At 44.1% G+C, this 26,158-nt stretch overlaps 1 protein-coding gene across 5 annotated transcripts in view; it reads right to left on the bottom strand.

Moving 5' to 3' along the window:
- The window catches only part of LOC135215444 (uncharacterized), an 89,544-nt gene that overhangs the window by 31,170 nt on the left and 32,216 nt on the right, over positions 1 to 26,158 (bottom strand). For all 5 annotated transcript variants that reach the window (XM_064250113.1, XM_064250109.1, XM_064250111.1 and 2 more), the window contains exons 3-4: positions 12,070 to 12,316; positions 10,910 to 11,106 (exon numbers count right to left, since the gene is read on the bottom strand). In XM_064250113.1, the coding sequence (XP_064106183.1) occupies positions 10,910 to 11,106; positions 12,070 to 12,316 (444 nt within the window). The remainder of the gene's footprint in view (positions 1 to 10,909; positions 11,107 to 12,069; positions 12,317 to 26,158) is intronic.

The following is a 26,158-nucleotide window of genomic DNA, read 5'->3' on the forward strand; positions in this document are numbered from 1 at the left end:
CCAATTCATGTGTGTATACAATACTACATTTTAATGGAAAATAAACTAATATATATGTGCATTTTAAATATTCATGGCCTAGCAAAAAATAATTTTCTTACAATTTCTACCCTACATAAGTCTTCTGCAGTCATGCAAATGACCAGAAAAAGTTTAAAAATGATATTGTTATGTTACAATAAAGTTTGTTCATACTTACCTGGCAGATATATATATATATATATATAGCTGTATTCTCCGAAGTCCGACAGAATTTAAAACTTACGACACACGTAGTGGGAGTCAGGTGGTTAGTACCCATTCCCGCCGCTGGGAGGCGGGTATCAGGAACCATTCCCATTTTCTATTCCCACTGTCTCCTGAGGGGAGGTGGGTGGGTACTTTGAATATATATATCTGCCAGGTAAGTATGAACAAACTTTATTGTAACATAACAATATCATTTTGTTCATGAAGCTTACCTGTCAGATATATATATAGCTGAATCCCACCTTTGGAGGTGGGAAGAGACAGAATAGGATTTTAGGAAACATATACATGCAGATGATTGACATCTAGGTTCCTTACCTGTTAGCATAGCTGACTTCGTGATTACTGTCACCCAAGTCTGCTTTACTAGTCTCCAGCAAGGTAGTGACCTATGTAGCTGGTGAGATCTAGATGATCTGTCAACGGGGGCGTGACCACAATGCGACTAGACCATTTGACCATACAATGAGGGCAACGAAGCAAAAAATACCACCTGGCCTAGCCTACCAAAGGTTAATCCACATAACTAGGCTAAGGGAAGGGAGGTCCGCCTTAGGCGGTCGACCCTACAACCATAAAAAACACAATCATTAAAAGCTCACCTAACCAATCTAAAGGATAGAATGAGTGCTACTTCCTGCCCCCAAAATAGTGTCTGCGGCGACGTATGGCCCAAGCGAATAGCAGTTCTCGTTTGCTGTCTTCACCTCCCGCAGGTAGTGTGAAGCGAACACCAAGTTGCTACGCCAAAAGGTGGCACTCAAAATGTCACTTAGTGCCATGTTTTTATGAAAGGCTACCGAGGTAGAGATAGCCCTCACTTCGTGGGCGTTCACTTTCAACAACCTCATATCACTGTCACTGCACGAAGAATGCACCTCTTTAATGGTGTCCCTCAAAAAGAACGCTAGTGTTCTTAGACATTGGCAGATCTGGCCTTTTGACTGAACACCACAAGTTACCAGAAGGCCCTCTACAATCCTTCGTCTTCTGCAGGTAGAATTTGAGAGCCCTGACAGGGCACAGGACTCTCTCTGGCTCTCGATCAACAATTTCGGCCATACCCTTAATCTCAAAAGTCTTAGACCAAGGGTTTGACGGGTTCTCGTTCTTTGCCAGAAACGTCGGGCTCAAAGAACAAACGGTATTGTGGTTCTTGAAACCAACATGCTTACTCATAGCTTGGATTTCGCTAACTCTCTTCGCCGTCGCCAGAGCAGTTAGGAAAACAGTTTTTCTTGTCACGTCTCTTAGTGAAGCAGTGTGAAGCGGCTCGAAACGGCTGGACATAAGAAACTTTAGAACCACGTCCAAGTTCCATGATGGTACTTTAGGTTGAGGTACCTTCGTTGTTTCGAAAGATCTTATGAGATCGTGAAGGTCTCTGTCGTTAGCCAAGTCCAGGCCTCTGTGTCGAAAGACTACAGACAACACACTTCTGTAGCCTTTTATCATCAGGACTGCTAGCTTCAAGTCCTCCCTCAGGTAAAGGAGGAAGTAAGCGATCTGGTTCACAGAGGTCGTGATGGAGGAAATGCCCTTCTTCTTGCACCAGCTCCTGAAAGCGGCCCACTTCGATTGGTACACTGCACGCTCTTGCCAGCTTTTGGATAGTCTGAACGCAGTCACTCAGAGCGGGGAGGTTTTTGTGGTACCTCTCGAAGTGGGGCTGTCTGAGTAGATCTATCCTTGACGGAAGCGTCCTCGGGAAGTCTACTACGAAGGACATGACCTCTGTGAACCAGTTCGTTGCAGGCCAGAAGGGGGCGACTAGTGTCATCCTCGTCCCCTCTGAGGCTGCAAATTTCCTCAAAACCTCCCTTAGGATCTTGAACGGGGGAAAGGCGTAAAGGTCTAGCCCTGTCCAGTCCCTGAGAAGGGCGTCTATTGCCACTGCTCCTGGATCCAGAACCAGGGAGCAGTAAAACGGAAGTCTCTTCGTTCTCGACGTCGTGAAGATGTCCACGAGAGGACGTCCCCACAAACTCCACAGCTCCTGGCATACATCTTGATGTAGGGTCCATTCGGTCGGCAGCAGCTGACCTTGCCGACTGAGGAGGTCTGCACGGACGTTCTCGATGCCTGCGACGAACCTCGTAAGGATCATGACGTCGCGTGCCCTCGCCCACAACAAGATCTCCTTCGCAAGAGAGAACAGGGACCGAGAGTGTGTTCCTCCCTGCTTCTTGATGTATGCCAGAGCTGTGGTGTTGTCTGTGTTGATTTGCACTATTCGGTGAGAGACTTTGTCTTGAAAGAACTGGAGCGCAAGATGAAATGCTGCCAGCTCCTTGAGGTATGTGCCAGGACACCTGTTCCCCTCTCCAGGTGCCTGACACTTCCTCCCCTCCCAGTGTTGCTCCCCACCCCATGGGAGACGCGTCGGAGAACAACACTAGGTCGGGTCTCTGAAGCTTGAGGGAAACTCCTTCTGCCAGCTTCGAAGGATCGAACCACCATCTTAGGTGTTCTTTCACCTCTTTCGAGATCTTCAAGATTACATCCATGTCGTCCTCGTGATTCCAGTTGTCTGACAGGAAAAACTGAAGAGATCTGAGGTGCAGCCTCCCCAGGGAAACAAACTTCTCCAGCGAGGAAATGGTCCCCAGCACTCATCCATTCCTTCACCGAGCATGATTCTTTCCCCAGAAAAGCTGACACTTTGCTTAAGCATTGCTGCTGACGTCCCTGGGACAGAAAAGCCCGAAAAGCCACTGAATCCATCTGAATCCCCAGATAAACGATGGACTGCGTTGGGGTCAGATGTGACTTTTCGAAATTCACCAGAAGTCCCAGGGACTTCGTTAACGTCAAAGTCGTATGAAGGTCCTCCAGACGCCGGTCTTCCAAAGAGGCTTGAATAAGCCAGTCGTCTAGGTAGAGAGAGATCCTGACGTTCGACAGATGAAGCCACCTCGCCACGTTCTTCATTAACAAGGTGAAGACCATCGGGGCCGTGCTCAAACCGAAGCAGAAAGCCCTGAATTGAAATACCTTCCCCTTCAGGACAAACCTTAGGTACTTCCTCGACTGGGGATGGATCGGGACGTGAAAATATGCGTCCTGGAGATCTAGTGACACCATCCAATCCCCCAGTCTTAAAGCCCAGGAACTGACTGAGGCGTCTCCATCTTGAACCTCTGCTTGATGACAAAGAGGTTTACGCTGCTTACATCTAACACTGGTCGCCATCCTCCCGACTGCTTCGGCACCAGGAACAATCTGTTGTAAAATCCCGGGGATTCCAGGTCCAAGACCTGTTCGACTGCTCTCTTCTTGAGCATCTGCTCGAGCAGATCGTAAAGTATCTGTTGTTTTTCCCCTTGGTAAGAGGGCGACATATCCCTGGGTGTCGTAGACAGCGGGGGTGGTTTCAGAAAAGGGATTCTTTAACCCTTCTCTATGATGTTCAGTTACCAGGAGTCCGCATCTCTCTCTCTCCTGGCTTCCGCAAATAAAAGAAGTCTGGCTCCTACCGGCAACTGAAGGACTGCTTGCTCATTTCTTGCCCCTGAGTTTCGAAGGGGCTCTGCCTCTGGGAAGGCCTCTTCCTCGAGGAGCCGGTCTCGAGGAAGATCCGCCTCGAAAGGGCTTCGGGTTCTTAGAAGCTTGAACTCCCGAAGATGTTGAAGGGACTGCAGGTCTTCGAGAAGATTGGGCAAGTAGGTCTTGAGTTGCTTTCTCCTGCAAGCTGATTGCAAGGTCTTTAATCATAGCCTGGGGGAAGAGATGATCCGAAAGAGGGGAAAACAACAACTCTGCCCTCTGCGAGGGAGAAACTGACTTCGCCGTAAAGTTGCAGAACAGGGCTCTCTTTTTGAAGAGTCCTGTGCAAAAGTGTGAAGCCAGCTCCTCCGAATCATCCCTGACGGCCTTGTCCATACACATGACGCTGGACAGCTCCCCTGGGCTAATCGATTCAGGACTCCGTGACTGGGTATCCAACACCCCAAGGCACCAGTCCAAGAAGTTAAAGACCTCTAACGTGCGAAAGAGGCCTTTCAGATGATGATCTAACTCCGAGATAGTCCAAGCCACTTTAGCGGATGAAAGAAGTGACCTCCTCGAAGCGTCCACCAGGCTGGCGAAGTCCCACTGAGCAGAAGAGGGAACTCTAAGACCGACGTCCTCCCCTGTCTCATACCACATACCTGCCTTACCGCTAAGTCTTGAAGGCAGTAGAGCAAAGGAGGTCTTCCCTTGAGCCTTCCTTAACTCCATTCAATCCTGGACTTTGCGAAAAGCTCTCTTAGTTGACAGAGACTTCTTCATTTTCACAAAACCCATGGTCTTGTTGACTTTCGAAGACGAAAGTTGAGAGGGTGGAGAGCGAGGAGCAGAGGGTTGGAAAGTATCTCCAAATGCGGTCTGAAGAAGGCGGGTAAAGACCTGGTAGTCTGAAGAAGCAGACGTAGTTGGTTGCTCATCGTTAGCTTCCTCCGAAGCGCTGCTCACCTCACCTTCTTCCACAGGTGAGGTAGAAGGGACCACTGAAGGATGAGGTAAAAGACCTTCATGCTGGGGTCACACATTCACGTATCACGACAGCGTATGCCCACGTATGTGGATCGTGGGGATCATCGCGGTGAAATGACCTTGAACAGCTAGTAAACAGGACACGGGCTAACGGACGTAAAGCCAGCACCGTAAATTGCGCCGCAAATGTACGCGCAAAGAAAGCAAGGTCGGACATCTACCTGAAACTAACCCCGATATTGTAATGTTCTATGCACGTCAACTTCACGTCAAGACCACGCCAACCGTTGTGGTGCCATAGGGTACAAAAGGGCGGGCCTGTGAACAGAGCTTGCCGTTCCATAAACAATCATTATAACAGCTCGTCTCTTTGTTGTTTTCCTACAAATTAATCTATTTTAGTTTTATGGTAACTTTTTGATAGTAGCCATCTGTAATATATATAATATGTAATTAATGTAACATCACAAATAAATGAACATAGGATAAGTACTATATAAGACTAGCACTAGAATTTTCTTGCTTCGATTTTACCATTCAGACATACACTTACTTATAAAACTGTTGACTATGTGCGATTTATATTTAAGCGATATAGAATAACATCTAATAACTTATCAAACATTCTTGGAAATAAATAGGAATTCTACCTATTCAAGAAAATATTTTTTAGATGTATATAGGAATTCCTCTCAGATATTTACATTATTTGTTACACCATTATTGTAAGACTGCTATTCAGAAGAAATAAATATCTTCGACATCTTGGCTATCCTCCGTCAAGGGAACGTTCTGTCCCTCGTCAATGGGGGTAGCCTCATGGAGAGTTTCCGTGTCGCTGTCATCAGTCAGAATCTCATCCAACTCCGACTCCTGTAGGTGGAAGTTGACATTTTCCCTTTCCTGAATGTCTGCAGGAGTGGCTGTAGGAGCCTTTTCCGGGCCGAAAGAAGGTCCTGCAAGATGTGACGTTGATGGTCCCTTCCTTGGTCATTTTAGGAGGTTCGGCATCTTGTGGAGAGTGCTTGAAGGAAACTGCTGGTCTCGGGAGACGGAAACAACAGCTGACCTGAGCGCGCCAACCTGACCTTTTATACCACGCTACAGTGTTGCCTTGTCGTACAGGGTTGTAAATGTGTGAATCGGTTTCGCCGTAGGCTACAGCGCAATTAGGAGGCCCGCGTGCTTCGCCGCGTAAAGAAAACAACGACGGCGAACGATGCTGGTGACCCTAGCGCTTACCCCGCAGCAGTCACCGTGGCTCCCACGTGCAATGCCTGGAGCTACGTCAGGTGACATTTGGCATGACCACCCACGACTTCTTTTGAACATTTCAAAACTGGAGTAGGCTAAGGCGACCTAGTGGGCGGAGCTTAGCGCCCGGACGACCTGTCACCGTACGTCTACGATTTTACATATGTTTTATGTTACATTTACGGTTTACTGATGTAAGCTGTTGGCAACTACCAATTTCCACTCATGCATGGGCGTGCGTGCGTTGATACGTGAATGTGTGACCTTAGCATTAGGCCCAAGTCTTAAACAAGAGCACTGTTGCAAAGACGAAGGCAAAGCAGTAGCGTGAGTCTCTTCCAAAAACTCCGAAGCATGAACAGGTACAGAAGTAGAAGCTTCCTTAAACGAAGAAACACGATGTGCCTCTTGAAGGAATGAAGAGTCTTGAAGAGCGTCAGCAAGAACGCGTGAGCGTCGACGAGCGTCCACATCAGCGTCCGCTCAAGCGTTAACTGGCGCGCGCCTGGCGTCCACTGGCGCATGCTTGACTTCCACTGGCGCGCGCTTGACGTCCAACCGCGCGCGGCTGGCATCCAGCTCTAGCCGAGCGTCAACAGAAGAGCGAGAGACATCTCGGTGAGAAATCCGACTGCGCAAAGCAGTTTGCACTGAGGCGATCCTAGCAGGAAGAGCAACATCCTGCTTAGCAGCAGAGAGAACGTCTCGATCAGGCGACGGAGCGTCACGCAGCGAAGAATGGGGAGCGTCCAGAGGAGCGGGAAAGCAGTCCCTGCTCCGAGAGCTACGATGTTGCTCCCTCTCGACGGAAGAACGTTGAGAAAAACATTCCTTGCGCCCTCTAGATAGTCGCTGGAGAGCCGCACAAAATCTAGAGGGCGACGAAACAGGAGAAAGAGACGAGAGAGGAGAAGGAGAGGGAGACTGTCTGGTTCTCTTAACGGGCAGTCTGTTATCCTTCCTCCTCCGACGTGGTTCCGCCTCTCTCTTCGACAGCACAGAAGCAAGTTGTTGCTGCAAAGAACGGAGGATCTTCTCGGTAGGAGAAGACTCCCTCTCAGGAGAAGGGCTGATCCTGTGAGAAGACGGGGGGCGAGGGACGCCTTCTTCCTTCTCACAGGACCCGCCACCGCACGATCTCTGGAGCGACTGGGGCGCTCGAAGGCGTCATCATCGGATGACGTCCTATTCCTCTTCTGTGGCGGGAAGGCTGCGAAGCTATCTGGGGAAGACCGCAGATCAGCAGAAGGAACAGGACGTAAAGCGTCCCGCTCACGAAAGCTCCTCTTCAACGGGCGAGAGTCCAACCGAGAGCTCCACCCCTTGCGCGGGGAGGAAGCCTCGGATGACGAGAAGCACTCCTTAAGGAGGCATGCACGCGCACGCTCCTTGGCAGTCTGGGAAGTGTCAACGGAAACTGCCGAAGGGACGTCAGATCGGTGGGGGTTCCCCGTAACCCTCCTTCGGCTTTCGACATGCCCTCTCCCTGAAACCTGGGAGTCCGGCAGAGGTCCAGGCCTAGAGGCGAAATAGGGCCGATCTGATGCCCTCTCCACAACACAAGGGGCACTATCACTGCACTTTGCACTCGGTTCACTTTTGCCTTCCAAGGCGAGCACTTTAGATTCCAGATTACGTAATGACTCAAGAATCACAGAAAGGGCATTACCCTCCACAGACACTATTTCAGGGCCCGAAGGCGGCACTACAGGGTTAGGAGAAGCAAATGCTACTGGAGGGTTAGCAGGAGAAATATCAATGCCCTGACGTTTACTATCTGAAACACTCTTGGAGGAAGACCTCCTCATCCTATCACGCTCTAACTTGCGAAGATAGGATTCATACGCCTTCCAACCTGAATCAGATAGACATTCACACTCCTTGCAGCGATCATCATACAAACACACATGCCCTCTACAATTCTTGCATACTGTATGTGGGTCTACCGATGCTTTCAGTAGCCTCACATTACATTCATCCTTACTACAAACCCTGGCGCTAGCCGCACTAGACCCAGACATCTTAGTTTTAAGGAAAATCCAGCCAAATTCTAAATCAGTCCACAAATAACGTGTGCCTAGCCACAGATCTAAAGTCAAAATACTAAAAATCAATCAGGATACTTAAGTAGTTGTCGTAAGTTTTAAATTTTGTCGGACTTCGGAGAATTCAGCTATATATATATCTGACAGGTAAGCTTCATGAACAAATATTCCAATTAATTATTGATGAAATTTCCACCCATCTAAAACCATTTTGAATAGTTATACTTGACTTACAAGTTTGATTTACAACTTGGTTTTCAGTTTCTAACCATACAGTGGCACCTCGACATACGAAAGGCTCAACTTACGAAAAACTCAAGATACGAAAGCAAATACGAAGATTTTTTTGGCTCTACATACGAAAATAGTTCAAGTTACGAAAGGTTGTTGCTGTAAAGTCCCGAGATTCGCCCGGACCACCAAGAACAATTTTAAAACTCGCGTGCCACTAACTGAGTAAACTTGCTACTATCCTCCCGCATTCCCATTGGTTCCGGATGCTGATCACCCCATAAGATCCTGCTCTCCTATTGGTCAGCATCTACCCCTTGTGCTCTATGTATTCTATTGGTAAAAGGATGCTGTAAATTGAAAAACTTATTCATGCAATACATTTAATAAAAAAAAAATGTTAGGTAAATATAGAATAAAGAATAGAAATGAATGGTTATTATACTGTTTGGTAGTTTCAGTAGTTGAAGAGAGATAATGAAAATTTATGGCTTACTGTGTGCTAGGAAAAATGATTGCTTGGAGATCATTTGGTACTCGTAAGCGCTGGATGTAAACAGAAGTTTGGAAGCTTTTTTTTTTTTGTTTGATTGTTTATTATAGTTAATGGTTACTTAATAATTATTTCAAATGAGTACATGCAATACATTTAATTAAAAAAATTGTGAATTAGATATCATAAAATACAAAATAAATTAGTCTGCTATCATCGAAGCCAACAAATACGTATTTTTTAGAATTCTTCTTCTTTTTTAATATTACGTATATTTTTCATTATAGCTGTCAGTAACTCGGTATCTCCATTAGGTAAAGATAGAATAAAGAATAGAAGTGAATGGTTATTATACTGTTTGGTAGTTTCATTAGTTGAAGAGAGAGATACTAATGAAAATTTATGGCTTATTGTGTGCTAGGAAAAGTGATTGCTTGGCGATTGTTCGGTGCTCATAAGAGCTGAATGTAAACAAACGATTGGAAGTTTTTTTTTTTATTTTGTGTATTATAGTTAATGATTAATTAATAATTATTTGAAATGAGTACATACTGATTATTTATACATTTTATTGGCATATTCTAAGCTTTTAGCTTCTTAGGTTTAGATGTCAGAATCATAGACTAGGCTACAGTAGCAACTGCTAACATAGGCTAGGCTTATTGCTAAGGGACATGTGCTAAAGTCCTAATATATGTAGTAAAAATGGGGTTGAACATTACACGTAGTTGAATATTACTCAAGTATGTACAGTATTTTGCCTTTTTGGAGTCATATATCTTCCGTCGGATCGGCGTCGTAACCCTAGAACATGTGTTGTAGGCCTGGAAATATAATTTACAGGGGTGTTTTTGTAGGGCTTGGAACAAATTAGGCATTTTACATGTAAAATGCAGTTCAAGAGACGAAAAACTCATGATACGAAGGCCGCCTTGGAACGGATTTATTTCGTATCTCGAGGTACCACTGTATCTTAAATCAAGGGATACCTGTGTATAAAATACTATATGTACTGTACGTATATATATATCTTATAGGGATATAAAACTGACAGTCAGACTATTATGTATGTAAGCATATGTTTGCTATAGATATTGAAACTATTGGACTGAATTGAACCAAAGTTGGGCCATATTTGCAGATTTTATAGGGGATAGTTTTTAGCCAGGTACACTTTTGATCCAGATATCCGGCCATCCTAACGTCTTTATCATCATTCATAAAGAAATTAGAAGGCATTTCTCTCATAGAACTTTTCACGAGGATTCCAAATATTGGCTTACTTTTCTTCTACAATGAAAAATAATGATAATATTAAGGAATGGTTTTACCTGGGTGCCTTTTATCCAAATATCCAGCCATGCTAACTTCTTTAATACTGGTTGTAGAGAAAAGAAAACATTAATCTGATAGAACTTTTTATAAGGATTTTAAATATGCTCTTACTTTTCTTCTATGACAAAAATTACCATTGATATTTTGGTTCAAACACTACCGGCCTACAGTTGCTTGCCACCAGGCACTAGCCAGCACACCAAAAACAATGAACAAACCCAACATTGGCTAAAACAAGAATGGCCTACTCCTTTTACATAAACCATAAAGAGTACATATGCACTTTCAATAATTCTTTTGATTTAACTACCTTTCACAATGATTCCAAAAACCCTCTTAATGACTAAGAGTTTCTACTTTAAAAACGAAGTTTCACTATACAGTTTTATTAATGCACATATGAAATAAGAAAAATTACAAATTTTTAACCAGTTTGTAGTTTTCATAACTAACAAACCTGAGGTCTTAACATTAGGATAATACTAGCGCCAAGCTGGAAACCAGTAGAATTAATAAGAAAACTAAGTCACTTAAATGATTAGAGAACCCTGGAAATTCCAACAGCTAGTCTATGGATTTCAGTGAGTAGGGAAAAAATATATCAGACAAAAAGAATGAGTTCCCAGCTAGGGACTCCTAGATCTACAAATGTGTAAAGCTAAACTACTGGTAGGCTGCTGAATTTCTTTTTCATGGTAAATAACAATGATGTGTGTAGAATTTTATTGATCACAAAACTGGCTAAGTAAGTAATGTACTAATGGGTTAGTGCTGTAGCAAATTTTGACTGAAATTACAAAAAAAACACTATCTATATTGTACTTACCCCATAGCAAATACAATTATGCTCAGTACCATAACCTCCAGAAACTTCAGGGCATTCACTTATCACATGACCTCTTCTTCGACAACGAAGACAAACTCTCTTATTTTCACGGCGTAAGAGCTTTTCTTCCTTTCTACGCTCACCTTTCATAGTTTTTCGCAATTCCTCTTTTGACGCACCTCTCTTTGCTAAGTCAGCTGATAAGAAATATAAAAATCATAATAAATATAAAATAAGTGTACACAGAAAAGCTGAATAAAATTACCTCAACTCTCAACATCTGTCAGCAGACAATTAAGAATAAAATACTTTATGTGGACAGCAATGGGCTTGGTTCCAATATTGCCTTCATAAGTAAAACAAAAATCACAGATTCAAATCCCTTAACTAAAATGTATAAGGTATTTCCATACTATACATAACTTTTGTACATCTTTGTATCAAGTAGGCAATATATATCTCTATACACTACTTAAAATATGTAAATCACTATCAATTTGAGTCAGGGGGGTTGTTAAAGAAGCATAATTCCTTTCTATCATTTTAACTAAACAAAAATATTTTTTCATAAGAACCCATTATTAATAATACAGTTTCGATGTCTGAACTAATAATTTCTCACAATGAATTGGTTAGACAACATAAAGAGTGAGTTCACCTTTCTTTTGACTGGGATTCCACTTACCATGAAATGGGCTAAATTTAATCACTAGGTTCGTAATAAAATGTTATATTTTTAAATACGACATACTTCACAAAAAATTTCCTTAAGAACCCTGATAAAACACATTCAAGACCTGATGATTTATTACTCATCTAGGGCACAAACACCTCAGGGACCATACAAACATAAATTAATGAACAGTTATAACATTAGAGAAGTATAAACATCAATGATTAATACAATGGAAGAGAAATGACATACTTGAGAAAGTGCTTTTTCAAAAGCAGAGCAGGAAAAATTCCCATACTATATACATTCTTCATTATGGGAACCATTTTCATCAGGAATTTACATAAATATACTGATAATTAGTCTTCACTAAAAATGGTGACCAATTACTAAATAAAGAACAATTACGGTTACGATCATTCCATCACTAATAAAATTTATACATATAAAAAATATTCAAACCATAAGTGTTAATAATAATACTGACCTCTTAATTTCTTGAGTCTTGTAGCCCCTTCCTTTGTAACCCAAAATCCATCGAAGAGTACACGCTCTAACTTGTCCTCATCACCACTGTACTTCTGATGCAAATCTCTTTGGCTACCTTTTTCAGTACCCTTCTGTACAGGTTTATCAGCTGAGATGTTCTTCATAGTACTCTTCTGGTCATTTATCAGCTCTCTTGTTAATTCCTTGTGAGCTTTTCTTTTGGCTTTCATCATTTTTTTCCTAACCTTCAAATAACAACTCCTGTTTAGTCACAAGAACAATAAAATTTGCAATATTTACTACACGCAACAATAAAGAGCATACTATTTTGAAAGATATATCTAAAATGTTGCCTAGAAGACAAACTTATTTGACATTGTGACTGCTTGTCTCAGAAACTGAAAAACCACGACTGATGAAACAGTGGCTGAGGACAGCGTAACGTGTCTTTCAGTAATGGCTTACCCCAGTGGTTTCTTCTGAAGTGAAAACTAATCTAGAGGTTATGCCTCAGAAACTGCATGAAAATGATATTGTTATGATACAATAAAGTTTCATACATACTTACCTGCCAGATATATACGATTGAAGACCCACCCAGCCTCCCCGCAGGAGACAGGTGGAAGAGAGAATCTGATTAGAAAACGGGAATGGTTCCTAGTCCTGCCACCCAGAGCAGGGCGGTAGATCACCTGACCTCTGTAGTGAGTGCCGCGAAATTTGAATTTCTGTCGGGGACGACGGAGTCGATAGCTATGTATATATCTGCCAGGTAAGTATGTATGAAACTTTATTGTATCATAACAATATCATTTTCATACATTCAACTTACCTGTCAGATATATACATAGCTGATTGACACCCTTTGGTGGAGGGCAAGAGACAGCTAACTTACTGACTAGACAGGTAAACAACATATGTTGTAGGTATAAATAAACCTTGGTTCCTACCTTATTAGATGGAAGACTTCGTGGCTACTGCCCAGGAGTCTGCTTCACCTCAAGAGCCTTAGCGAGATAGTGATCTGTGGCCAAGAGTTCTTGCTGGTCTGTCGATGGGGTCTTATCCACTTACTCGGCAGAGCCTAACTGGCATTTGTCAGGGGGTGCTAATCACGCCCTTATATGACAACACGCCTTCTTTAAGGAGCACACAACCGATCCCGATCACCCGAACCTAACCCGTGTTAGTTCTACGATTGTTAAGAGTCATCCCCAAACTCTTAGCAAACAACCACAAACTCGAAAATCATACATACAAAATCAAACAAAAATTTTGTACCCCTCTAATAGTCAGCTGTCACTCGATTTCCTAATGAAGAGAAGTGAAGGCCGCCAGTGCGACATCTGACACTCCCATGCACAGGAAACACAAGAACACATCCGACAAGAGGGTTACGTACACATATTTAAGGATCGGTGCTCTCTCCTTTACCCAGAACCGTCTGTGCTGACACAAACGGACCTAGAGAAAAACATTTCTCATACGTTACTCGCACATCTTTTAAATAATGAGATGCAAATACTGAGTTGCATCTCCAATAGGTTGCGTCCAAAATATTTTTAAGTGACATATTTCTCTGGAACGCAATTGATGTCGCGATTGCCCTTACCTCATGAGCTCTTACTCTTAATAGATTAAAAGAGTCATCTGGGCAGTTCTTATGAGCCTCGGTAATTACACTTCTAACAAAGAAGGCCAAAGCATTTTTAGACATAGGTCTCTTGGGGTCTTTCACCGAGCACCATAGACCATGTTGTGAGCCTCCCAACCGCTTCTTTCTGTCCAGATAGAATTTCAGTGCTCTAACTGGACAAAGTGATCTTTCTATTTCTCTGCCTACTAGGCTAGTAAGTCCTTTTACCTCGAAACTCCTAGGCCAGGGATTCGAAGGGTTCTCGTTTTTGGCAAGAAAAAGAGTCTGGAATGAACAAATCACAGAATCTTCTTTGAAGCCAACTCGTGACTCAAGGGCGTGCAACTCACTGACCCTTTTAGCCATAGCCAGAGATAGTAGAAATATACACTTTCTAGTGATATCCCGGAATGAAGCCGTATGAGGTGGTTCGAACTTTTCCGAGGACAGAAATTTCAGAACCACATCTAAATTCCAGCTCGGAATTCTAGGTTCTACTGACTTCGATGTTTCAAAGGAGCGGATGAGATCGTGCAAATCTTTATTATTCGTCAAATCTAAGCCCCTGTTTCTAAAGACTGACGAAAGCATACTTCTGTATCCTTTAATTGTTGGTACAGAGAGATGTGACTTTTCCCTCAGGAAAAGAAGGAAATCCGCAATTTCGGTTACAGAGGTATTGGAAGAGGACAGCTTCTTCGACCTGCACCAGTTTCTGAAAACTTCCCACTTCGATTGGTACCCTCGCCTAGTAGATGATCTGCGGGCTCTAGCAATTGCGCTTGCCGCCTTGCGAGAAAACCCTCTCGCTCTGACAAGTCTTTCGAGTCGAAAGGCAGTCAGAGCAAGAGCAGGTAGATTTTGATGGTACCTCTCGAAGTGGGGTTGTTTGAGCAGATCTATCCTGTTTGGAAGAGATCTGGGGAAGTCCACTGTCCACTCCCATCACCTCCGTGAACCAAATTCGGGATGGCCAATATGGGGCTATCAGAGTCATTCTGGTTCCCTTCGAGGCCACAAACTTTCTGACTACTTCCCCCAGAATCTTGAATGGGGGAAAAGCGTACACGTCTAGCCCTGACCAGTCCAGGAGAAAGGCGTCTATTGCATAAGCCCTGGGATCTACCAGGGCGCAAAATGTATCTATCCTTTTGGAGAGAAACGTGGCGAATAGATCTATCTGCGGTTTCCCCCAAAGATACCAAAGGGTCTGACAGACTTCCGAGTGGAGGGTCCATTCTGTAGGAAGGACCTGGAACCTCCTGCTCAGTCTGTCCGCTCTCACGTTCCTCTCCCCTTGAACAAATCTCGTTAGAAGAACCACGTTCCTTTGATTTGCCCAAATCAGCAGATCTCTTGCCAGTTCGTATAAGGCGAGAGAGTGAGTTCCTCCTTGTTTCTTGACATAAGCCAGAGCGGTCGTATTGTCGAAGTTTATCTGTATTACTTTGTCTCTGACTATCTGCTCGAAGCTCCTTAGCGCGAGGTGAATCGCAAAGAGCTCCTTGCAATTTATGTGCCATGACACCTGCTCTTCCGACCAGGTGCCTGACACTTCTTTCGACCCTAAAGTCGCACCCCAACCTGTCTCCGACGCGTCTGAGAACAATGTCAGGTTTGGGTTCCGTACTTCTAAGGATACTCCTTTGTTTTCTTCTAAGGGGGTCAACCACCACCCTAATTGTTGCTTTACTTCTAATGAGACTGGAAACGTGTCCGAGAGCTGTCCTGTCTTCCAACTCCAACTGCTTCTCAGGAAGAACTGAAGCGGACGGAGATGTAGTCTTCCTAGAGGAAAGAATTGTTCGAGCGAGGAAAGGGTCCCCAGAAGGCTCAACCATTCCCTCGCTGAAGTACGCTCTTTCTCTAAGAAGTTCAATACTGTGGCACAGCCTTTCCTTACTCTCTCTTGAGAAGGAAATACTCGAAAACCCCGAGAATCCATCTGAATCCCCAGATAGACTACGTTCTGGCTGGGGACCATCTGAGATTTCTCGAGGTTCACGATTAATCCTAATGTCTTTGTCAATTCCAGGATTGTTGACAGGTCCTCCAGACACTGCTTTTGAGACCTGGCCCTGATGAGCCAGTCGTCCAGGTATAGGGAGACGTTTATCCCTTTCATGTGAAGGTGTTTTGACACGTTTTTCATCAAGTCTGTAAAGACTTGGGGAGCCGTAGAAAGGCCGAAACACAGGGCCCTGAACTGATAGATCCTTCCCTCGAACATGAAACGAAGGTACTTCCTCGACGAATGGTGAATCGGGACGTGGAAATATGCGTCTTGAAGATCTAGGGACGCCATCCAATCTCCTTGACGGAGAGCTGCAAGTACTGAGGCAGACGTTTCCATGCTGAACTTCTGTTGTTGTACGAATTTGTTCAGCGAACTTACATCCAGTACCGGTCTCCATCCCCCCGAGGCTTTCGCTACGAGAAACAAGCGATTGTAAAACCCCGGGGAGCTTTGATCCAGTACCAGCTCTATTGCTCTTTTGTCCCACATCTGTTCCACCATTTGACGAAGAGTATCCATCAGAACAGGGTCCCTGTATCTGGCTGACAGTTCCCTCGGTGATGTTGTCAAGGGTGGCCTGTCCTTGAATGGGATATAATAACCCTTCTTGATTATTGACATTGACCAAGGATCGGATCCCATGTCTTCCCATGCTCCCGCAAAGAACTGTAACCTGGCTCCTACAGGTGTCTGGAGGAAAGATTTCTCATTTTCCCTTCTTAAAGGGACGGAAGGCAGATCTTCCCCTTTTTTCCGTTGACTTTCTTCTGACGATGGATCTAGCCTGAGGGCCTCCTTGAAAGGGCTGCTGTTGTTGAGCTGGCCTAGAGGCTTTCTTTTCCTCACTGGCCACAGGTCTATTTTTCCTTGAGGATTGCCTTAAAAGATCTTGAGTGGCTTTCTCAGTTAGCGAATGGGCAATGTCTCTCACCAACTGAGAAGGAAATAAATGTTCAGAGAGGCGCATACAGAAAAGCAGATCTCTGCGAAGGCGAGACGGCCTTAGTGAGAAAGGCACTATGAATCGCTCTCTTCTTTAGTATTCCCGCACCGAAGAGGGAGCACACTTCCGCCGATCCATCTTGAACCGCCTTATCGATGCATGTAAGGATGCTATGTAAGGTTTCAGGGCTTAGTTGTTCTTTTTCATGGGACTTCTTAGCAATAACCCCAAGGGACCAATCTAGGAAGTTAAATACTTCTAAGGTATGAAAAAGTCCCTTGAGGAGATGGTCCATTTCCGAAAGACCCCATGTTGCTTTCGCTGAATTTAAGGCATGTCTCCTCAACGAGTCTACGAGACTGGAGAAGTCCGATTCAGCTGAAACGGGCAGAGACAATCCCATATTTTCTCCCGTTTCGTACCATATGCCTCTCCTACCCCTTAGTTTAGCGGGAGGCATGCAAAAGATCGTCCTTCCTAACTCCTTCTTTGTCTTGATCCAGGAGTCAAGAGATTGTAAGGCCCTTTTCATGGATATGGCCGGCTTCATTTTCAGGAAAGATGAAGACTTGTGCGCCTTCGTACTTGAAAATAGAGAGCGCGGAGAAGGAGGAGCGGCTGGAGTCAATGCATCTCCATATTCTTCTAAGAGAAGAGCAGAAAGAACTTTGTAATTCGAAAGCCCTTCTCTGTTAGTAACTTCGTCCTCCGAGACGTCATCTAAATTAATAGGCTCGGAAGGAGAAGGCTCCCTTCCCTCCTCTGTCTCCTCTCTTGATTTCTTCCTTTCCGAAGAAGAAGCACTTCTATTAGGAGAGGGGCTAGGAGTAACTCTCTCCTTACGTTTATCATTAGGCGAGTCACGTATAACTGTTTTACGCCTGTTAGACTCCTGTCGGATATCAAGCTCTTCATGAGGAGAATGCGCCTGGCGTTTAGCAGGAGTATCTCGCTGAGAATACTCCTGGAGCCTGGTAGGAGTATCCTGTTTGGAATACTCCTGGCGCCTGACAGTCGTGACACTCTTCGAATACTCCTGCCGTCTGGTAGGCGCATCTCGCTCCAAATACTCCTGGCGCCTGTTAGGAGTATTAAGCTCAGAATACTCCTGGCGCTTGGTAGGCACATCGCGCTTCGAATACTCCTGGCGCCTGGTAGGAGTAAAAAGTCTAGAATACTCCTGGCGCCTGGGAGGAGTATCGAGGTCAGAGTACTCAAGGCGCCTGGCAGGAGTATCTCTTCCCGAATACTCCTGACCTATGGAAGGCACATCTAGTTCCGAATACTCCTGTGGCTTGGTAGGAGTATCGCTCATGGAATGCGCCTTTCGAATGGCAAGTATATTGCGCTTAGCGGGCGCTATACTCCTATCAGGAGTTCTCTCTTCTCCAGTTGGCTCTTGTTGCTTGGATGAAGATCTGGGCCTAGAACGATCTACAGTAAAGTCAGGCTCTTTGCGCCTACTTGGCGCCTGGCTCCTAGTTGGCGCCAGACGCTTGGCAGGAGTTACTTCCTTTCCCACGTCTCGCCTGCCTAACGCACCGCTCCCCCCAGAGATGGCCGCCTGTGCGACAACTCCCCTGGAGGGTTCGTCGCGCCCGACAGGAGATCGGTATTTGGATCTCTTAATCGGAAGCATGTCATCCTTTTTACGAGTAGGCTCTTTAGAAAGTACTCCTACCAAAGACGCTAATTGCTCCTGCACATTCATCAAAATTTTCCTGGTCGAAGGCTCATTCGAATCAGGAGAAGGAGATCTGGAAGGCGCTCGAGAGTCTTTTACATTCCAAGGATCTAACTCCCTTCTAGCTTTCTTGATTACCGAAGGCGCATCCTCTTCAGAGAAGCGCTCGGGGCTAGAATTGAGCTCAGGTTCTTTCCAATTCCTTTTCAGCGGACGTGAAAGCTTCGATTCCTTCCATCCTCTTCTCAGAGAAGGCGAACTAGATGAAGAAAAGCACTCACGAAGGACGCTTTTCCTATAGCTGTCCCTGGCAGTCTGAGATGTATAAGACTCTGCCGAAGGGACGCCTGATCGTTGGGGATTCTCCACGACCCCTGTAAGGCTTTCGACTTTCCTTCTCCTCTGGGCCAGGGAGCTTGGAAGAGGTCTAGACCTGGGAGCGTCGCAGAGACGACCAGACACCCCCTCCACTACACTGGGGACACTAACATCACTCGAGAAACCACATTCACTTCTCTTACCTTCCAATGCTTCCATTTTTTCTTGCATTTTTTGAAGGGAAGCTCTGAGTTCCGCCATTTCTGAGGCGGAATCAGAGGGATTGACTTGTGAACGGGCTGAAATAGAATGGGCATAATTATGAGAAGAAGAAGAAGCTACAGAACTACTAGACATTTTCCGGCTTTTGTAAGCCGCCTACCTCTCTCTATCTTTCTCTAACTTCTTCAAGTAAGAAGTCAGATTCTTCCATTCTTGCGCATCCAATCTCTCACACTCGTTACACGTATTCTCAATTGAGCATTCAACCCTTCTACAACCATTGCATGTAGTGTGAGGATCTACCGAAGCTTTCGGAATCCTCACCTTACAGCCCTCATTCACACACACTCTGAAGCTAACACTAGAATCAGACATATTCACGAAAATCCAAAGCGAAGTCCAAAAAAACAGTCCACGATAGCGAATGCCAAACAACGATCCAAGTACGTCACCAAAAATCAGTCGAAAGATGATCAAAAGCGTTGTGAAAAAAGAATTCCAGTCTAGGAGGAAGTAACAACAATGTTGATACTACCGGCGACAGAGAGAATCTGATTAGAGCAGGGCGGTAGATCACCTGACCTACCTGTAGTGAGTGCCGCGAAATTTGAATTTCTGTCGGGGACGACGGAGTCGATAGCTATGTATATATCTGACAGGTAAGTTGAATGTATGAAACAATGGTTTGACCAATAGTGAAAGTAGCAAAAGCTAAAGTTTAAGGTGTTCCACCAGTAACACAAACCATTACTTGTTTCATCACAAACCCATCAATCACATATGAGACTTAATTCACACATACACACTAGCAACAGAATACCTAATTCAGAGACATACACACATGCAACAGAATACCTAAAAGTAACGGTTCATCTTGATCCATTGCTATGTATAAAACCTATTCCTACCATACTGAACTTGTGTCCTTGGAGTTGCAAGCAAACATCTGTATCAACCCCAGTAAGGAAAAAAAATATATATTTTAAAAGTAATCTGCATATTTCTTGGTATACAAGCAAGGCCCTATTATATAGGCACACAAAGGCTATCTTTCAGCACAAGTTGGAATTGGTCATTGAAATGGGTTTAAGTATATAAAAGGCTATAGTTTGTATATTGGAAAAATACAAATTACTTTTAAAATTTGTCATCTGTTCTCACAGAAATACAAACTACGTATTGCCTTTTAGACAGGAGACTTATTGCTTAGGAAGGAAGTCAGCCCACAACTGACTGGTGCTGAAAGCCACCATGGAATTGCCATGCTCCCAGCTGTTTTACATTCAGGGGATGTCATGACACCTGTAACCTCCTATCAGTCAGGCAAAATGGTTGGACAGTAATATGACACTGGGTTTGAGTTACCCACAAAAATAAGAGGTACTCAAGGAAAAATTTGGAAAACCATGACATCTTCTGTAAGATTTCTTGTCAGAAGGCAATTTAGTTTTGGCTATTACCAAGTACATAATGGGTTCACGACTGAACTACCATGTATCCTCTCCCCCTTGTTAAATGAGAGAGGAAAAGGGTGATACTTCCCAGTCAATGAAAGGGTGAGGATGTCTGAAATATATTCACCTGTATCTAGTCCAACTCAAGCTTGTGTTTCAGCCTGGATAATACTCTCAAAAGCAGGGATAAGGATAAGAAACCCAAGTCATTCCACTTACACTAAGCCGTAGGTATGAGGGATACGACACTGTCTTTGTCCGAAACAGCCATCACAGGTCCCAAAAGTTTGACTACACCAGACACCTGCCTTTACTAGGATAACCAAAAAGTTCTGAAAAGTAAAGGATGGATCCAAGCCTCTGACTCATAAGCCCTCACATGGGAAGAAAAGCCAACCTCCTCCTTAGAGGAGGTGCAGGCTTGTCTGGTCACTTCACAGGGCCACAAAGAAAGTGACACCTTCCTGTACTAATGAAAAGGCACCTGTACTCTGGTCTCTGGGAGTGGGTTCTTTGCAAATAATACCTGACAACATGAACTGAGCAGGACAGGGGGCTGGGATCCAGAAGCTCTTTTCTGAGATAGATGGATCATGAGTTTTTGCTACAAACTCAGGAATGAAGGAGGAAAGTAGTCTACAGCATAAGTCCTCTATCTGTAGCTTTAGACAGGGGCTTGAAAGGTACCCTGGTAAGATTCTACCAGAAACACATCCCACTTAGGGAGGCAAATTTCCCCAAGGGGACAACACTGTTCACAACTCATTAGAAAACATCCCTGAAGAGGAGAGGTCTAGCTCCTTCAGCCTGTAGCCTTGGGATTTGGCTAACCAATAGCATTTTACTGCAGAGACTGAAAGGAGCCTGTCCTGGCAATGGTAGATGAGGAAGTCTATGATCTACTGAATATACACTCCAAAATGAGATACCCCTTTTATGACACCAATCACAGAAGATGGCCCATTCTCCCTAGTAAGTATTCCCCAAGGAACATTAAAGGTACCCTGGCATATCCCTTGCTGGATAACATCCATATGTGAAGCTGCAAGGAGTGCACTGCCTGATGGTACTGGCAACCATGCAACTCCACAATGGATTGGGCTATAGGGGAAGCTCTCTCAGTACTCTGGCCAGGAGACAGTAGATTGGGAAAACACTCCGCTTAAGGCCAATGAGGAGCCATCTGATACATGCCAAGACCAGGCATTACAAATATGTACTGATTATCACCCTGCAGAAGTCTGAAAGGTAAAAATGTGCACACATCTAGGCTGTCCAGTGGTACTGAAATAAATCTGCCATCAATGACCAAGGGTACAGAACTAGAGAAGTTTTCTGTTCAATGTGGTTTCAAATGGACTGCGCAAGGAAGACCCCTATAACTTGAAAAACTTACCTGTTACTTGAGGGTGTAGGAACCACTCCATACCCACAACTTGACCCTGACTCAGTTAATCTACTTACCCAAGTTTCTCAAGACCAGGCTTCTTCAAGATTCCCAATGTGGAGGTCTTTGCCAAACCAATGGAAGAAGCTTCCTTCCAACCAGAGAGCTTAAAGGCAGTGCAGGTGATGAGAGAATCAAGGGACTTTGCAACCAATTGACTGCAACCTCCACACTACTCTTGGAAAAGTTGTGAAGAGCCCAACACCAAACTGTTCCAAAGCAAAAGGCTACTCTAATCTGAAACTTGCCTTGAGGAAACAGGCAATTATGTCCCTTCTTCGTCAAACAAAGTTCGTCCACTGTAGGCACTTTGGTGTGCCAGGGAGGTCAGAGCCCAACCTCATCATGCCAACAACCTAAAAACTGCCATGTTGCTCTAAGATGAGATGCATGACACAGCACACCATTAGCATGTTTAACCAGAAGAAAAATGGGAAAAGATGAAAAATTATGAAGAAACAAGAGTAACTTTTTATTGATGTTTATGAAATTATGTTTATGAAATTTAGCTGTCAAACAAGGCACTGGGGCAATTTTGGCCATTCAGTACCTCAAGACAAAAAAAAGAGAGCTGGAGTGGTTGGAGAGACAGGAGCTGAAGTACGATAAAGTAAAAAGCTAAAAGTAAGTGCAGCTGTAAAAAAACTCTTCATTAATGCCTACATTGTACACATAGGGTGCACGATGGCACTAAACCTCCTATAGGATATGTGTGTAAGAGTTAAATTAGGGAGCTATAACAGCAGGCATTGCCTGCTTAATAGGCACACTTATAAAATTACCTCATCTTCACTGAACAAATACCTAAGAGAAGGAGTTGCTCTTTTTGAGTGTCTAAACTGAACTGCGGACAGCAGAAAGGACAATTGTAAACTGAGGAGATTTTGTTAAAACATGTTATTGTTATAATACAATTAAGTTTGTTCATACTTACCTGGCAGATATATATAATTAAAGTGCCCACCCACCTCCCCTCAGGAGACAGTGGCACGGATAAAAATATGAATAGAAAATGGGAATAGTTCCTGATGTCCGCCTCCCAGCGGCGGGAATGGGTACTACCACCTGGCCGCCCACTGCGTGTGCCGCGAATTTTGAAATTCTGTCGGACTTCGGAGAATACAGCTATATATATATCTGCCAGGTAAGTATGAACAAACTTAATTGTATTATAACAATAACATTTTGTTCATGAAACTTACCTGACAGATATATATATAGCTGAATCCCACCTTCGGATGGTGGGAAGAGACAGAATAGGATTTTTGGGAAACTAAATTAAGTCGATGATATACATCTTGGTTCCTCACCTGTTAGCATAGCCGACTTCGTGATTACTGTCACCAAAGTCTGCTTCTGCGTTACTAGAGTTGCCAGCGAGGTAGAGACCTGTAATGCTGGTGCGCTCTAGATGATCTGTCAACGGGGGCGTGACCACAATGTGACTAGACCATATGACCATACTTCTGAGGGCAACGAAGCTAAAAACCACCACCTGACCTAACCTATCAAAGTTAGTTCCATAACTTCTAGGCTAAAGAAAAGGAACGCGCCTCAAGCGACCAACCCTTCAAAGTTAAAAGCACACCTATCCCTTTTCTATAGGATAGGATTCGTGTTGCTTGCTGCCCCTAATAATATATCTACGGATATGTATGGTCCTAGCGACTTACAGATCTCAAATGTTGTCTTCACATCCCGTCGGGAGTGTGAAGCGAACACAGAGTTGCTTCGCTAAAGCGTGGCCACTCAGGAGTTACTGAGTGTCATGCCATGTGAAATGCTTCCTAGGCCGCGCCCTCACCTCTTGAGCATTCATATTAAGAAAAAATCTCAAATCTTTATGCAAACATAACGAATGAGACTTCTTAAAAGAACTCCTTGACTATAATGCCAGGGTGTTCTTGGACATGAACTAGTCTGGTCTTTTACGGAACGCCGCAGATTGTCCGTTGACCTCGACTTTCTAGAGTTTTATCAAGATAAAACTTGAGAGACCCGACAGGGCACAGGACTCTCTAATGCCCTTGCCCAATAATTTGTGCCATACCCTTGGTCTCCAAGCCTTCGGGTCAAGGGTTAGACAGGTTTTCGTTCTTATCAAGAACGGAAGGCTTAGAGGACAGACCGCATTATGTCCTTTAAAGCTAAAACCTCTGATGATGGCTAAAAGCTCACTAACCCTCTTTGCCGTGGCTAGAGCGGTTAGAATGTTAGCCTTTCTGGTCACGTGTATTAAGTTCGCAGAAAGGATAGGTTCGAAATGCTTTTGGCATCAGAAACTCAGACTACGTCTAAGTTCCATGCCGGAACCTGCGATCCAGAGAAGTTTCAAGATCTCCCCAGACCTCAAAGATCGTGAAGCTTTGTTGTTTGACAGAACCGAATCTCTGAGCCTAGAGGCCGTCAACAACATATTTACATATTATTTACAATAGTTAGGACTACTATCTTATCTCATACTTCATACGGAAAGATAGAACCATAAAGAAATTCACAGAGGTCGAGTTGGAGGAACAGTCATTTCCCTTCACTATCTCCAGAAACGGCCCGCACCGATTGAACACTGAAAATAGGCAGCACTGCTTTGCCTTGGCCAAGAGACTGCCATAATCTTGAAGATCTTATCGCTTCTCGATAGTCTGAACGCCTTCAGACTCCGAGAGGAGAGATATTAGATACTTCACTAAGTGACGATGTTAGATTACACCGATTCTCTCGGGAAGGGTCTTGGACAATTCTCTTGAATTACCTGACCTCTGTGAATCCAACCTCTTAGAGGCCAACATGTGGCGACTAAAGCTAATCCTCTAGGATCATGAATAAGGGAACAACTTAAGAGGAAGCTCCTTCATCTTCAATATCACGAAAAACTTAACGAAAGGACGCCCTCAGTCTCTCCTCACTTTCGACATACTTCTAAGTGAGGATTACTCAGACGTCAGTAGTTGTTGCCTTCGATCGAGAAGACCCGCACGGACGTGCACTAGTTTAACGAACCTCTTGAGGATCGTTACATTCCGTGCCCAAGCCCATAACTAATTCTCTCTTCTTGAGCTATGAGAGAGCTGAGAAATTATCCGAGATGAATTTGGGCCACTCGATCCAAACTCACCCTTCGAGGAACTGGAGAGCCGACCAATTTGGCTTCCAATTCTTTCAGACAATGTGCCAGAACATCTGTTCCTCTGTTCGGATGTCTGGCATCCTCTCGCTATCACCCGAGGTGATCCTCAAGCCGTTGAGAAAAAATTAGAATTATTACTAGATCTTCGATGCTATTCCAATTTCTTTGTGAGGAAAAATTGTAGAGGTCTGAATTGCTGTTTATTCAGGGAAAACAAGCTTCTCCAGCGAGGAAATGGTCCCCAGCAAACTCATTCATTCCCTCACTCAGCCTGCTTCCTTCCCTAAATAAGGCTGCGCTTTGCATAAGCAGGAGAGCATTATTATAGTGCTATGCCGCGGTAGATTCGTACAGAATTCTGTTACCGTGCGGTAAACCCGCACCGAACAAATATAAGAGATATCTTGTTGAAATTTTCTAAGTAAACGGAAGGCATGTTCATTCAAGATTACTAGAAATTTCCTCAACCCGAGGCTAAAATCCATGTAGGGCAGAGAGACGGCTTATTCAACCATTCCCGCAAGGGAAACAGACGTAACCAACCGCGCATGTCACCGAGCTAGCCGGAACTGCGTAGATCACAGTAACAGCAGCCTTGTTCATCGTCTCGCACTATCTGCCTGAGTTGCCAGCTACTCCTTTTACGAAGGGATAGGTATGAAATTATCGAGCAAAAGGAAACTCTCAAGCAGGCATATTTAAACGAAACAAAATTCGCTAAATACAGAAGCTGAGTTGGTGTTGTCGTAACAACACCTGAAGAGTTGTTCTTACTCCGAAAACTCTTGGAAGGTTGAAGGGAGTGTCAATTAAATACATTAGAACAACAGTTCTTTCGGCTTCTATCCACAGAGGTAAATACGATATGCGTATATGACTTGACCCATGCGTTAGCAAAATGACGCAAAGATAAACTACGTAAGTATTGTGTAGTTTTTGAACATCGAATTCTCAACTACATCTTTCCTCGACGAGGAAGAGAGAAAGAAAGGAAAACGACTGTCCACGTTCTAATGAATGAGACTTTTTAAAAGAACTCCTTGACTCTTTGCCAAGACTCTTTGCCAAGAAAAGGGAGTAATATTCGAATAGAGATCATCAAGAGAGAACCGAGGATCGAAAAGGACCGTTCAATGTTCTTATGATATTGGACATAAGACTTCCTGGATCTAGTCTACAAGTCTTTTCTTACTCCCTGGATAAGCCTCTGAAAATGAATGAGAGCTCTTCGAAATTTGT

This window comes from Macrobrachium nipponense, chromosome 5 (assembly GCF_015104395.2).
Source record: "Macrobrachium nipponense isolate FS-2020 chromosome 5, ASM1510439v2, whole genome shotgun sequence".
Classification (NCBI taxonomy): Eukaryota; Metazoa; Arthropoda; class Malacostraca; order Decapoda; family Palaemonidae; genus Macrobrachium; species Macrobrachium nipponense.